General features: G+C 46.6%; 1 protein-coding gene across 2 annotated transcripts; it reads right to left on the bottom strand.

Annotated features, from left to right (window-relative positions):
* Nucleotides 1–250: 250 nt before the first annotated feature.
* CA4 (carbonic anhydrase 4) lies at nt 251–15,388 on the bottom strand. 2 transcript variants are annotated; one of them, XM_040082638.2, is made up of 8 exons: nt 15,149–15,388; nt 6,700–6,750; nt 6,128–6,298; nt 3,534–3,691; nt 3,306–3,398; nt 2,957–3,020; nt 2,682–2,845; nt 251–1,813 (listed from the first exon to the last, which is right to left on the bottom strand). In XM_040082638.2, the coding sequence occupies exons 1-8, from the start codon at nt 15,204–15,206 to the stop codon at nt 1,625–1,627; spliced, it is 948 nt and encodes a 315-aa protein (XP_039938572.1). In that variant the 5' UTR covers nt 15,207–15,388; the 3' UTR covers nt 251–1,624. The 2 variants fall into 2 exon arrangements, with proteins under 2 accessions (XP_039938572.1, XP_039938573.1); XM_040082639.1 differs by lacking the exon at nt 251–1,813 and adding an exon at nt 1,822–2,369.
* Between the last annotated feature and the right edge of the window lie 201 nt (nt 15,389–15,589).

Here is a 15,589-nt window from a genome sequence, read left to right as displayed (position 1 = left end):
AGTGCAGGGAACACCCTGAGGGGGTCAAATACAGCCCCAGAACTCTGCTGACAGTAGAAACATCCCAAGCCACTGCAAACCCCTGCCCCAAAAATGCAAACCCGGCCCTAAACCCAACCCTAAATATTGTGAACAAAACAACGGGGGGAAAAAAGGTCACATTCCTCTTCTGGGAGTTTGTGGATTCCCCTCCAGCAAGGACAAAAGAAATAAAAACTCAGAACAATTCAAATATAGGTCAGTTGTTCACCTTTAATATTTCATTTCTGTTTGTTCTTTCAAAGATTTTTCAGTCACATAAAAATACAGTTAAAGTATTAATCTTTCATTTAAACTTAAATAGGTTCATTTGCTTTCCCCTCTGGGTTTTTTTGGTTTCTTTTAAAGCTTTACTGATTGATTAATATGAAAATAATTTCCCCCCTTTTGGTGAGGTGTGGTTGCTCTCACTGTCAGGATTTTCCTGAAAATATATAAAGTCATCTCTGCAAACACTGCCCTTAAAGGAAAATAAATACAAATCTGCTAATATGAAATCCTATTTTGGTGCGGCCAAAATCTAAAATCCTAAAAGAAGCTGTAACATGTTACATAGCCAAAGGGAAATGTTATATCCCTCTTCAGAGAGAGTGAACTGGAATAATATAAGGAAAGCCCATTTCCCAACATATTTTCTATAAGTAATTGGGTAAGATCTGAAGGAACTGGTTCAAACTACAAACTTCTTGGGAAAAACCATGAATCCTGACCGTATGTGAATATTGCAGGTAGGTTACTATAGAAAAACTATGTATATAAAAGAAATATATATATATATTTATATATAAGAAAGAGCCATTCCTTGAGCTGTCCTATTTTATTAGGCAAATAACAACTACAAAGGATCATCAGAGTCTCCTGCTTCAAAAGGAGCCCTCCAAAGAGAGGGAATTTCCACAGATGTGCCTCTGGTCCGTGAGGATCAGCCTCCCTGCTGCTTGCCCAGCACATCGCATTGGCCATGGCATCCCGGAGAAGGATGAATAAATAACAGAGGAACCTGAGAGCCCCCCGCAGGGAAGGAATCCCGTGTCCTTATCTGAAATGAACTGCGATATTCGGGAGGAAGGAGGGGGATTTGTGTGTTGGGTGGGTGCCCTTCCCTGGAGGGGGTGAGCCAGGTGCTGCTCGGTTGTGTGTGAGCATTTTATCTCTGCTCTGTGTTGTACCTTCAGGTAGGACAGTGTGGGATTGTAGGAATTGCTCCACATTTCACTGCCAGACTTGCTGCAGCGTTGAACGTGCTCCAAACCAACCCCTTCACAGGCACTTAAGGACAGATTCCTTTCCAAGGTTCTCTGTGCAGCTCCTTCCAGTGCTGGGTTCAAACTACAGGATAACCCAGACTAACGCTTTCTCTAAGTGTACTGGCTTTTAAAATTGAATTTTCACTGCTTTATCTCCCAGTTCCTTTGAGTTCTGGTGGTTTGGGTTTCACCAGAGCGGCACAGAAGTCCTTGGTCGGTGTCTGGAGGAGGACAAGGCTATTCTGTATTGGGACACAATCCATGGAGAGGCTGAGACAAAGAACAGCAAAAAATAACAACAAATAAAAGCCCGGGATGTTGGGTGAGGTGGGGGAGGCTCAGTGGGACAGAGAGCTGAGGGTGCAGGTCAGAGCCAGGGGCAGCAGCAGCAGCTTTGCCGTGGGCAGGGCGACGCCGGCACCCGACCACAGCACCTTGCGCCCGTTCAGGGGCTGAGCTGGCCGGAAATTCTCCGTCATGGGAGTGGAGTTCTTCCCATCAAAGTGCAGTACTGCGAACTGGGAAAGCTGCAAAACACAACAGGCTGGTAAATCTTTGTGCCAGGGCACTCTGGGAGTCGTGGTGTTGCAGAGCTGTGCCGCCTGGCTCCGGTTTGGAGCCCGAGGGTTGGACGGGCGCGTTAAACCTGGCAGGAAACGCCGTGGCAGAGGCCACCGGAGAGGTCACCGAGGGATGGCTCCCTGCAGCCTTGGAAATCACGGGCACTTCCTCTGGGGGGGAGCCAAACGCTTTGTGCAGCCCAAGGACCGGTTCCCCCGAGCTCCTGACGCACGCGGCGCCGCGCGCGGCCGCCACGTCACGGTGCCACGAGGCGGGAGCTGCAGGAATTCTGTCCTGGCTCGGATCCCTGGCTGCTCTCTGTGGCCCTGGGCTGTGCTGGGGGCACTGGGAGCACACTGGGAGTGAGGAGCTGAAATGCAGGCGCTGGCTCTGGGCCATCTCTGCACAACTTGTGTTTTCCAAGCACTCGTAACTCCATCTCCTCTTCCCGCAGGTCAAAAATGTGGTCACTTAACTCTGATGCTGATGGGCCCAAGGTTTGGAATTATGTGTTCTGCTGTCCTGGCAAAGGGAGAGAAGCCGTGGAATTGGGGAGGGAGGAGGTGGCAGCACTGGAAGTGCCGCTGACGAAGCGCTGAGCTTGGGGGGGTTTCTTGGCTTTCTCCTCACGCCGTCATTTCCCCTTCCTGCCCCTTTCCTGCCATTTTCTGAGGGATGATTTAACGGGGTCAATCAGCTGGCACCGGGGGGGGGCAGGTTTAGACTGCTGCCAAGTGAGTGTGCATGAGGAACAAGGCAGCTGAGGTGTCACCCTGCGGGCAGGCAGCCCAGGGGACGCAGCCACAACCTCCAGGCTGTCCCTGTGCCACTCACCTGGGGCAGGCTGAGCTCCACTGGCTTCTCAAACACCGTCCAGGTGACGCCCTCGTAGCAGTCAGGGCTGGTGAGGGACCCCTCGTAGCGATAGTACCTGCCCAGGTCTTCCTCAGGTGGGAGAAGGGAACTCAGTGGCAAAGCATCCACCTGCACTGATTGCCCTGGAAAAACCACGGGGGGAAATCCCTTGGAGTGCTTGTGGCTGCAGGTTTTGCCCACGTTTATCCTCGCCCCACACACGGCTTGAGAAATCCCTGGCACGGGTGTCTTACCTTTGTATTTAATATTCTCTAATTTACTCAATAGAGTTGCATAGTTTTTATTTTCTTCGTCAGCCTGAAAGGGAAATGTTTTCATTCCACACCGTGTATTTCTCTACAAGCGGTTGCTTTTAATCAGTGGTGGATAAAGCAGAAAAGGGCCACAAGAAAAAATAACAGCAAGCAGGATGCAGAAAAGGGTAGAGGAACTCAGTGCTGGCAGAATGCCTGCGGAAGACAGGGAGGCTAAAATCTTGGGCTACTGTAATACTGACACAAACTTAAATATTGACACAAACAATCCCTCAGCCAAACTGCCGGCTGAGATGGGAGAGGGGCAGTTGGAAATTTCACTGCCTACCTTGACAAAGAAGGCCAAAACAGCCAAACCATCTGGAGTTCTCTTGGCTTCTGTCACATCTGAAGCATCTTCTCTTATGTGGACGATGTGAAGCTGGAACACAACAGCCAAGAGCGATTTCCACCCTCAGACCTCCCACGGGGAAACAGCCAAGAGCTTTCGTGAGCAGGATCTCAGAGTTCCAGAGTTCTGGAGTGAAATCCACGCTCCACACGCAGTCCCACCTACCTCCATGGGGTATTTCTCTCCATCTATGCTGTGCTCTGAGCCAGGGATGTTCTGTGGCTCGCCTGGGACTCCCCAGTGCAAATGGAATTCTACTGCCTTGTACTTTCTCCTCAGGCCTCCTCCTCCCACTTTAGGGGATGCGCTTAGCGCCACTTTAACTGGAGGAAAAAACCACATAAATTGTTTTAAAGGAGAGGAGCAGATCCTACGTTAACAGCGTGTGAGAGCAGAGATGTTCCTGAGATTCAAATTTATCTTCGAGTTCTCACTTGGCTTTTCAGGCCAAGTGTTCCAGAAATTCTGCTCTGCAGAAACGGAACTCTTACAAAGCCATAGCTAAGCTTAATTTGAGATTAATTGTAACCTTCAGAGCTTCTTATACCTCTCAGAAGACTCTACATTCCTTCATTTTTTTTCTAAAAAACCCTCCTCCATCAAAGTAAATTTGATCCCAGTTTATTTGGGTTTTAACCATCATTTTAATCTCCTGTTGTCTGCACTGTAGCATTTCCTTTGGGCAGGGTTTAAAGATATTTTGCTTTAATTTAGAGTAGTGCTGCAATTTAAGCCTAAATCATACATATTTGAGATCCATTTCAAAATTTTGCTTTTTACGACCCCCACGTTAAGCACAGCTCTTTTCTTTGCATAGGAAAATTCCGGGTTGCAGCCCCGGAGGAAAATTCTGGATCGCAGCCCCAGAGATTTCATTTCTGTTCCGAATTCCAAATGAACTCGGAGAGTGCATGAGTCATTTAGTTCCTTTGCTTTTTAATCTGTAAATGGATGAGTCAGATGTCTTTGTGGGCTTTGTTTATTTTGCTTAAGACCTTTGAGACAGCGACCTTTGCTGTGTGCCCATCGCGGAGCATAACGAGGGTCTAATCTCACCTGCAGCCTCTAACTGCAGCTGTCATTGGAGCAATCACCTCCTCATTTAGCGCAGGAATTGGCTGCCCTCAGAAGGGAGAGGTTTTAAAAGCCCCAGATTAAACCCCTAATCCTTATGCATGGCTGGGGAAGATGAGAGCTCGGGAGCAATCCTTATAAATATTAATTTCGGTGTAAAAGGGGCTGTAATTGGACATCCTGGAGTATCACCCTGTAATGGGAAAGTCATTAATCCATATAGAACTGAAAAGTCAGATCAATCCTTTTTTTTTTTTTTTGTGGTCTGCCGCGACAGCAATGTTTTAAATCGGAATTTCTGGCTGCTGAAATCTCCCCAGCTGCCTTCCCACCTTTCCCTTTTAAATCAGGAAATATTTGCCACTTGCTACTTTCTGCTTTGAGGATTTGGCAGTTAAAACAACCCATCCAGGATTTTAAGAACATCTACACGTAACTTTAAAAAAAAATTAAAAAATAAAAAATTAGACCACAGGTATATTTTTAAAGTAGAAGTAATTGAACATCTTTTTTTTTGGAGCAGCATCCTCAGCATTGTGAAGGAAGATGGAGGAAGTGGAACAGTTCTGAATTACTGTTAATTGATTCACGGTTTACTGATTCACTAAGTAGCTGATCAACATCAGATAACTTCTGTGTGCAGAGAAAACAGGTCTGAATCTGAGAAGAATATAGCTCATTATTTAAGGAGCTAATAACACACAGCACTGGGGATGACTTTCCCACACGAGGCTTTTCTGCAGCAGGATTCTTTGTGCAGAGGCGAGAGCTGGAAAGGAAGAGCCCGGGAACGAAGGGGTTTCAGCAGAAAGTGGTAAAATTCTCCCCAAATTGTTGTCCTGCCCCCAGTCCTGGGCTCTGTTTGGGTTGGGGGTTTTGGTTCAGAGCTTCTGTTTCTGCACAGAAATTCCTGCTGAGATGTTCAGTGACCACAACATCCACAACTCCAAAACTTGCCAGGAAAATTCTGACCCCAAAAAAGTTGTGGGAGTTTCACTTCTGGACCAGAGGGGTGGGATCTCATCTGTGCCTCCCTGCTGGGCTCCAGGGATGGGGAAGGAGCCGGGGGAAGCCCAAACCCATCCCACAGGAGCAGGTTGGGTGCAGCTTTTTTATTTTCTTTTCCCGTCAGAGCCGGGATTAAATGCTTGAGAGACGGATTTTGTGTTCGGACTCAGATGCTTATTCATTCTTATCTATGTTACAGTCTCACAAGCTGTGAGCTTGGCTAACAAAGTGAGAAATGGCTCCATCTCTCTCTCTACAAGGTCTTTTAAGAACAAACTGTCCAATCATGAAATGACACCTAAATTATCTTCACTTTTAAACCAATAACCAACCACCCATGGTCTTCAATGCCGATTTTTCTACCCAATTACAAAATCCCACCCAGACTCATGAAGAAAAAGGTGAAAAAGAAGAACTTAGCCCATGCCCTAAAACCTCCACCTTGCTCTCAATATATATTACCATACACTAAAACCTTAAACTCTGAGATTTGCACCCTGTGATATCGCACACTTCTATCCAAACCACACACCCACAATCCCAGCGCTGGCACTCAACTTTGGGAGCTGTTCCACGGCCTCAGGTCAATGCAGTGTTCTCCTGGGGGTCAGTGCCTGTGGGCACAGCAATCCTGGAATTCCCAGTGCCCAGGGTTCCCACATTTGGGCAGCACTTGCCTGTGTGGCCGTTGTTTTCCAGGGCCCACTTGGCAGAGTCCTTCACATCGTACCCTTCAAAAGTCAGGGGCTGCAGGCTCCTGTCCTGGACCACATTTCGGGTGACAATGTTGACAGGGGACTGTCTGTTCCCGCTGCACGCCGCGCTGACCTGGTGCCACTGAGGAGGATCTGTCCAGGGATTAAGAAAAATGTGGGTTTTTTATTTAAATTTTTTTTTTTTTTCCCTGTAGAAAGCAAATCCTTGAGAAAGCCAAACCTCCCAAGCAAATCAGGGCATTCAAGAGGCATCACCCCAACTTCTGGGGTGATTTTTACATTTGCATATTTACATTTTTGCATTTCTTTGTACATTTCTACATTCTCCTTGGTCGACACAAAATGAGCAGTCACCGCAAACACCGGGGGACTTCAAAATACCCTGATCAGCACTGACACGGTCACAAATAATGTGACCACGATGCATTAAAGGCTGACTTCTGTGAATTTTTTGCATTATTTCTCTCAGCAGCCCCTTTGCAAAGCAGGAGAATCACCAATGTGTTTGGAAAAATGAATTGCTTGGCCAGTACCTTCACACTGTGGCTGCTCACACTTCTGCGACCGATAGCACCAGTGGCCCACTAAAAAGCAATAAATAGAACAGGTGAATGAAAATCTGTACAAATTATGCCCCCCAAAAAGCAGCAGGGAAATGGATTGGCAGCTCTGCCCTCTCTAGATCTCTCTAGATCTCTCCTGATCTCTCATAAATCACTTTACAGCCGTTAATATCCCCCCAAAACCAGTGCTGGCAGGAGCCTTTAGGACTCTGGATCATCAGAATTCTGGATGGGTTGCAGTCTTGAATTTGATTTTCAAACCTTGGCTTCCTCAGCTTCTTGAGGCAAAAATCCCACCTTTGAATATATGCAGTGTTAAAGTAAATTTCCTTTTATCAGCTCTGCACTTGCCAGCCTTTCACAGACTTGTAAATTCACTTATGCAAGGGGATTTATCTCAGCTTGTTCCAGGAACTCCTTTGAAGGTTACTGAGGAATTCTGAGAAGTGAGAAGGATCTCACTTCCTGCAGGATCTTTGGTCTAACTCAACCGGGACTGAATTCTTCAGCAGAACATCTGAGTTTCACTATTTCATTGTCAAAAGAAATACAAAATTCAGAGGAAAAGAGCTGATTTAACTTTATGCATTTATCTAGTCAGGAAAGCAGGGGCTGTTGTTCATCCCAAGTTGCTTCAGTGGCTCTTTATTTACTTTAAACTTTAAATTGACTTTGACAGGGACAGTTCTCTGTGGCCATTTAACTTCCATCCATAACAATTCAAACCCTCTTGTAATGATGATTAATACCACACCTTCTGTTTGCTTGTGATTAGTAAATTATAGACATTTTAATAAATGGGTAATCAATTTTAAGGATAATTATGAAGGAGCCCTGTCACTTGACTGGTAATTACCTTAATTTGTGATTTATAACACACCTGCTGGAAGGTTTTTATCACCTTTATCTTGATATCAGTGGCATAACAATACATCCATCCATTAAGGATTTAGAAGTTATAAATAGGGAATTGTTATAGAGCCTGAGCCGCTGTGACACAGAGGGAGACCTGGTGGCAATTAATATAACATTGAAAAAACGACACTTTTGGTTTTTCCTTCACAAAAAAGAAATTTCTGCTGAAAACTACAGACAACGTTGCCTCATTTTGCAGTTTAGCAAGACCGGAAAGATCAACAAACAAACTTTGCTTTTTTTGTGTGGTAAGAACCGCAGGGATTTCTCTGTTGTTATCCAAAACCTGGGTCTGAAGAGGTTTTATCCTTTTGTATCCTTCTAAACGCACACACAAACTTCACTCCCCACCACTGATGGTTGCTTTTTTTTTAAATTCCAGGAGGGTGGCACCGAGCTTTTCCTCATCCCCACTGGGAAACAGCAGAAGTTCCAAGCACAGGATGTCGCCGAGTGCCGGCATCGATATTTTATTGATAAATGCCTGCAGAATTCCAGCTGAGCTGCTCCCCGCCCTGCCCAGGTGAGCTCCACGCGTGCTTTTTGCACGGATGAGAGACTCCAGGTGTGTTTTTGGCGTCTGCTCTGGGGTCAGGGCGAACTTTTAACAAGCCCAGCGGGGTGGGATTGGGAATTCCTCGGTAATTCGCACACGAACGAACCTCCAGGAGTGAAAAACCCCTGGTGCCCAGCAGGAATCAGCGGGAGGGATTTGCTCCCGAAGCCTTTGGGGTGGAAAGCAGAGCGGGGAGGTGGCAGCGGAGAGCTCCAGGAGCTTTCACTGGGGTTCACTGGAGTGGGACATGGGAGCAGATTCTGCAATGCAAATCCGATTTTCCAGGCATCTGAGCCACAACTGGGACTCGGGGCAGCAGGGCCAAGGCTGTGGAGCTTTTAAAGAGCTCCCAAAAATCAAACAGAGCCACAGGGGGAAGGGAGTGATCCCCAGATTGTGCTGGTGGTGGTCCTGAGCCAGTGTCTGTGTGCCAGAGGGGGAATGGAAATGAAATGGGTTGTGGAGCAAATCCACGTCCCACCCTTCTCAAACCAAGACACCACTGAGTTTTTACCACCTGAACAGTTGTCTCAAATAAACTTGTTGGGTTTAATCGTGTCTCAGCACAGATCTTCCAGCCTGGGCAGCAAAATGATGGGGAGAAAAAGCTGAATGAAATAAAATTTCCTTTTGAAAATCCAGCCATCAGTGGCTGCACCTGCCTCACACCCAGCACTCAGGAGGGTTCAATAATTAGGATCTGATTTTTGCATCTTTCCACCAAATTCCTGATGCCTCTGAACGAGGTAAGGATTGAGTTTTCTACCCAGTCCTTATCACCCTTGTGGTTGGATGGTATCAGTGAAATAGAACAGCGCATAAATTCAGCATTTGGTAACAAAAATGCCCTTGAAGCTGTCAAACCTTAAAGAGCGAGCTAATTAAACATTACAGAATGCCTGAGCAAACAGTGGATTCCTGTTTATGTGAATTAGGGTGGTGGTTTTTCTTTTTCCTTTTTTTTTTTTTTTTTTCCAGGGGGGTGTTGTTTTTTGTTTGTTTGGGGTTTTTTTTTTGTTTGTTTGGGGTTTTTTGGTTTTGACTGGCAGCAATGGAACATTGGAGAACAGGATCCTTTGTGCGGGTGCTGCTCAGGAGGAACCACGGAGTCCCAGAGGAGGAAGATTTGCATTTGGATTTTATCTGAGCTGGATGTGACAGCCTCCTTCCCTATAGGAACCTTGTATGACAATGGCTCTTTTCTTCCCCGAGCTTTGGGGTTTTATTTCCGACGCAAGAAGGGAAGATCCTTGTCACGTCCAGGCACTTCTCCCGGCTCTAGGCAGGATTCTGCCACGTTGTCCAGGCCGCTCTGAATTGTCTGAGCGGCTCCTGCCACTTCCCTTCGAAGACTTTTCCACAGTCCATTAGCCCAGGCTGTCAGGAAATGTTTCCTCTTTAATAGCTTACATTTTCCACTTCCTTATCTGCATCCCGTCACTCCTAGGAATATCACCGAACCTCCGAAACAATTCCTTTCCCTCCCTGGTGTTTACAGCGTTCAATCAGCTCCCTCTCCATCTGGAATTCCTGTCCTTGGCTCCATCCATCTTCTGTCCCATCTCCTGAACTCCAAAGTCTCCCTCTGAACCCTGTTTTTTACAGGGTTTGGGGTCCCCTCAGATCCCCCCCTGCGCTGCCCTTTCCATCACACCTCAGCTCCCACCTTCTCTTTCCTCTAGCTTATTTTATTGCTGGAAAAGCAGGGCAGAAAAATGAGGTTTTCAGTGTTTCAGGGAGGATTTTTTGTTTGGTTTTGTGGTTGAGGTGCTGAAATAATTTCTATGATCTATAACGATATAAATATCTATATATAAATATAGATATAGATAATATAGATATAGATTAAATATAGATAAAGATGTAGGTGTAGATATGCACACCTGCACCCACTGTATTATCGATTATCTCTCTCTCTCATATTTTATTATGGATTTATCTTTGATTTGAGTGGTTCTGTACCATCCCACAGGTGCCACAGTGACTTTATTTGGTTGAATTTAGGGTAGGGCTGGCCAGGCACAGATAAATTCAGGGAGTTTCTCTTGGCACGTGAGCAGTCCCACTCATCTCTGCCTCTTCCTCCTGGAATTTACAACTGCTTTCCTGCCCAAAGCTGCTTTTGGCACGGGGGGTAGCCAAAAAATCCGGTACAATTACGTATTGTTTTCATTTCATTGTAAACGCTTTCAATTGTTTTCGCTGTCGAGCCTCGCTTGGGAGCTCAAGGCAGAATAAAATAAAATGAAATAAAGTGGAATAAAATAAAATAAAATAAAATATTCCTGCGGTTGAGAACTGCCTCTCCTGTCCAGTTACCCAGGAGGTGCTGCTGGCTGCGGCCAGGCTGGAGCAGCCCTGCCAAGGGACCATTGTGTGATCTCAGAAAAGACCCTTCAGCTCTTTGGGTCACGCTCAGATTGTCCAAATTCCATAAAAACCCCCCGAATCTGCTCGGCCCCGCTCGTGCCCTGCCTGGAGCAGCTCGGAGTGCTGGGGGACGGGCTGGCAGAAAATTCCATTGAACCTCCCGTGTGCACTTTAAAAACTCACTGGAACAGGGGCTGCTGATAGAGAGCCTGCTGTTTATCCATTTTATATTCTGCTTCTATATTATCATTTTATATTTAGCGTTTTCATTAACGATATCGAGTGTAAATGATCTTTTTTTTCCCGGTGCAGCAGGGATGTTCTGTGTTGATTTTTAATTCCAATCCCTTTTCTCTTTCACCTGAAGCCCTTTGTTTGTCCCTGAAGCCTCTTGTCACCCTCCCAGCCAGGTCCTGCCTGGCCATTCCCAGATTTCCCTGCTCCCTCATCCTCGGGTCTCAAATCCACCCCCCAAATCTGCTCTCACCTCTGCATCCTTTTCCACGCAAATGGCAAAAGCTGGGCTTGCATGTGATTTATTTTTAGGCTTGGCTTGTGTTGGGCTCACCCTATTTTTAGCCGGCTTTGCGAAACTTTCTATTTTTAGCACAAAAAGACAAAGCAATTGTTATCTAAGCCTGTCTTTCTAATTAATGGCATTACTGAGCATATAGACATGAGAATATTTAGAATATTCTGAAGCATTGCACATCCTCAGGAAGCCCCAGTCGGCTCCTTGGACAGACAGAGGCAGTTCCAAAAGTTCACCCTGAGATTTCTGTGTCTCTGCGAGTGTTTGTGGCCGCTCACCGCTCTCCGCTTTTCACCTGGAATTTGATTTTTTTTCCTGGGGATGCACATCTTTGTGCAGGTTTATGGCTGGACACGATGACAGCCCTGAAAATCAGCTTTGTTGCGGCGCTGAAGCCTCGCAAGGCAGAATTTGCACGCTGACAAACCGCAGGGAAAATCCCGGGGGACTCAGGGATTCGGGATTAACACCTGCAAACCACTTCCTTTGTGTCAGAGAGCGAGGGGAAGGTTTGGAGCCGTGACCTTTGATACTCTGCTGTAGATAATGTGCCCTCAGAAATGTCCTGGATCAAATGAGAAGCTGTAACAAATAAAACGATTATCCAGGGCTAAGGTGACTTCCTTCTGCGAGGAGTTTCGCCTTGCTCGCTTTAATGAAAATGCAATTCAGAGTGATTGATTTTAAAGTATCCCTAAAATTTAATTCAAACCAATCACTTGGTAGCTTTGCTGGCCTTCTGCAGCCTTTTACACCGAGCTTTTGATGGCTGATCCTGTGGCTAAAAATATGACTAAAAAATCTAATGACAGGCCACTGGATATATCCTGGAACACAGCGAAGCATCTCCTGCAAGGCCACAAGCAGGGAAAAGAGTCTGCACGGGGACACACTCAGGATCTCAAGGTTGGTGCTGGTTTTCTGAAAGTGTCAGGGGATTTTCTGCTTCCAGCATCACCCTGGGAGAGCCAGGAGGATCCGTGGCTCGGGGAAATCGTGGATGGAACACAGCAGGATTCATCCTCGTGCCTGGGGAAGGGGCAGCTTGGACTCAGACCTGATGGAGACACCAGAGGTGCCTTAAACCCCTCATCACGTGGGTAATTCCACAATTCCTACAGCTCACTGCCTTTTCTCTGTGTTCCAGGTCTTCCATTGCATTTATTGGCCTCTTTCAATCAGCTGAAAATGCAACTTTTCACCCCAGAGGGTGTCCAAGTGCTCCAGCATCCCAACTTTGCCAGCCCTAAAACGGATTTGGAGCCCAACCATGAACCTGTGTGGGACTGCAAAGGGAAGAAGTCACAGCTCTTCTCTTTTTTTTTAAGCTGCTGCTGGAGCTCTCAGGGATATTTTGTACCTGACTGACCCTGAGGAAAGCCCAGAGTGAGAATTGATGCTGACGTCAATGTCCGCATGGTTATGTAAATTTAATGTTTGTGAAGGGTAAAAGCACGTGAGCAGAGATATAGAAAATTAGAGGGATCTGATCTCATCTAAATCAGAGGAATGTCCTATCAGGCATCGATCTTCTGGAGCACCAGAGCATGGACTCTGGGAGATTTGTCTCCTCATGCCTGAGTCCTGCTCTGTGACAAAGCAAAAGGTTAAAACGTGCTGGGGTTCATTCCATTCCCCCTGAAGAAAATTAATTATCAGTGACTTTGCTGTGACCCCACCCCAGAGCTGCTGGAGGGAGGGATGGAGGGATGGATGGATGGATGGAGGGATGGATGGAGGGATGGATGGAGGGATGGATGGAGGGATGGATGGATGGAGGGATGGATGGAGGGATGGATGGATGGATGGAGGGAGGGATGGATGGATGGATGGAGGGATGGATGGAGGGATGGATGGATGGAGGGATGGAGGGAGGGATGGATGGAGGGATGGATGGAGGGATGGATGGAGGGAGGGATGGATGGATGGATGGAGGGATGGATGGAGGGATGGAGGGATGGATGGATGGATGAGGGATGGACGAGGGATGGACGAGGGATGGATGAGGGATGGATGAGGGATATCTCTGCTCTCTGACTGGCACAGTAACAAAGCCTCACCCTCACGAGGTTTGGAATATTCCTGTTGGAACTTGCAGACACTTTGTCTCTCTTTCCCCCCAAACCAGCGTTGGAGCTCTCAAAGGAACCAGACAGGAGACCTGAGGTGGATCAGCGCAGCTGTAAATGGAATATACTGAGACCTGGACAGAGGTCTGGGGGATGGTTTGATCCCCGGGCAGGGGATGGCACCAGCGTGCCTCAGTTTCCCTCTCCTACAACAGGCATAATGACCCTCCCCTAAAAGCCCTCAGGGGACTGTTCACACTCATTTTAAAGCACAGGTGCTCTGCTGCTCCAAGGCTGGCAGCAATTCCAGAGATTAGCAATCAGTCATTTGACTGTTTCGGCGTGGGGAGCTATGAAGTGCCCAGGTGGAGCTGGGTTCAGTGAGCTGAGCAGGGCAGATCACCCACGCTGCTCCTGAGAAGGGGCAAGACAGGAAGGAAAGGTTTATTCTTAATTAAAAAAAAGATAAAAAGAAGGAATACAACGAGAAGGAATTTCAGCTGAGTCTCAAAAGTGCGGTTTCTTGAAGTGCGTAGCCTTTAACCTAATCAAATGTATCCTGTGGAGCTTCTGCCTGGGGAAAATTTGGAGAAGGAGGCGTAGAGAGCAAATTTCTTGTGTATTAATGACTGTGTAATTTGGGCCACACTCAAGGAAAAATGTGGAAATAAACTGGGGGGGGAGAGGGGGTAAAAAATGCCCACAAATTATCACGTCTGCATTGTGTCACTTCCTTCTGTTAAAGAGGTAAACCGTAATTACTGACCCCAGTCTAATCAAGTCACAACGGTTTTCTAGATAATCTTTTTCTCGTTTCCCTAATAAACCCCCGATGGGGCAGCAGATTTAGCAAAGTGTTGATAGGCAGGAGTCAGCAGCAAGCAAACACGGGGGGCAGCAAAAGCTTTTTTGTGTTTGTGTTTGTATTTGTGTTTGTGTTGTGGTTGTATTTGTGTTTGTATTTGTGTTTGTGTTTGTATTTGTGTTTGTGTTTGTGTTTGTGTTTCCTGCCCCACGTGCAGGAGAACAGCCCTGCACCAGGGGCTGCAGGAGAGGGGAGGGATTGGACCCCTCAGGTAAGAATCTGGGGAAGCCAAGCTGCTGAGGGACGGAGAATTAATTACGAGCAGGGAAATGAACGCAGGGAAACCCTTCAGGGCTCTGTGAGCACCTCTGAACCTTGATCTGCTTCAGCACCATCTCCCTGCAGCAGATCTCAGGGCAGCACTTCCCCCGGAGAGAGCTGGATCCCTTTTCCCCTGACTGCACTCTGCTCTATTTTAGTGCAAACAATGGACCCCTGAGCGCTTGGAAGAGCTGCAGGGTTTCATTTCGAGCCTCTGTGCTGGTATTTGCACGGGAAAAGGGGATTTATTCAGCGCTGCTGATTGAACAGAAGCAGGGGGAAAAAATACCTTCTGCATTTTTCAATACTAATTATAGATCACTATTTAATTGAGCCATCCTAAGTGCACAGTGTACTTATGGTGCCCAGGGAGCAAAAATAGATGGGGCTGCTGGGCTGATGCAGCAGAGACACATTGTTCTTTCTCCCTCAGCAGAATTTCATCTTGGATCATACACAGCAGAGCAAAGGGAGTAGAAATTTCAGACAAGCCATTTCTGTCAGGTTTAAAGGAGTTTTAAAGATAAAGAAATTAAGTTTGGGTATTTCAAATGCACGTACATAATAAAATACAGGGATCAAGCCAAAGCTCATTGATTTTTCTTGGAGGAGGAAGGCAGATGGAATCTCCAAAGGTGAAAAGAAACCCCCAAAGCACTCATTCATTCATGAGAAAATCCTATCCTTGCTCTTCTAGCACAAATAATAAAAGGCAGAGAAATAAATAAATCACCCCTCAATTGCCACAGAGAAGAATCAGAGAGCCTGCAGTGCACGTCCTGCTAGTCAGAAACAAATCAGAAATAAGAGTAACCTTAACGTGGGGTTAGAAAGAGCAGGGAAGGACTTACCTACTGCCTCTGTCTTGAGAATGTGCAGGCAGAGCAGAGCAAGGCACAGCAATCCCATTCTCTATTTTAAATAGGCTGAGTGTTGACACCAGAATTGATTAGGCTCCTCAGGATGTGATCATATTTCTGCTCTCAGTTTTATACTGGAGTAAGAAGTCCAGGACAGACCTGAAAGCCATAGCAGGAAGGTGAACTCCTCCCCTTTGTAATTTCTCCAGATTTGCCCTGCTCCTGATTTGCCTAAATTTATTCATTCTCCAAAGTGAATGGCAAAAGGAGTGAGGCTTTCTGCACTGGGCAAGGAGCCTGTAGTGAATAACTGAGGCTCTGCAACCTGCGCAGGTTGAGCAGCCCAGGAATAAAATGCTACGTTTTTATTTACTGGGAGTTTTTCTCCTGGCAGCCTCATGCCATTCAACTAACGCATGTGTTAATGTTTCC

The sequence above is a fragment of the Hirundo rustica genome, chromosome 19 (assembly GCF_015227805.2).
Source record: "Hirundo rustica isolate bHirRus1 chromosome 19, bHirRus1.pri.v3, whole genome shotgun sequence".
NCBI lineage: Eukaryota > Metazoa > Chordata > Aves > Passeriformes > Hirundinidae > Hirundo > Hirundo rustica.
Note: the sequence above shows the minus strand (reverse complement) of the source record. Positions and strands in the feature narration are given on the sequence as shown.

Excerpts from the sequence above, each read along its gene's own strand:
- CA4 (XM_040082638.2), bottom strand. The coding sequence starts at position 15,206 with ATGGGATTGCTGTGCCTTGCTCTGCTCTGCCTGCACATTCTCAAGACA. Across the intron at positions 3,692-6,127 it reads GGAAAACAACGGCCACACAG|TTAAAGTGGCGCTAAGCGCA; the intron begins GCAAGTGCTGCC and ends TTTTTCCTCCAG. Across the intron at positions 3,399-3,533 it reads GAGAGAAATACCCCATGGAG|CTTCACATCGTCCACATAAG; the intron begins GTAGGTGGGACT and ends GTTGTGTTCCAG.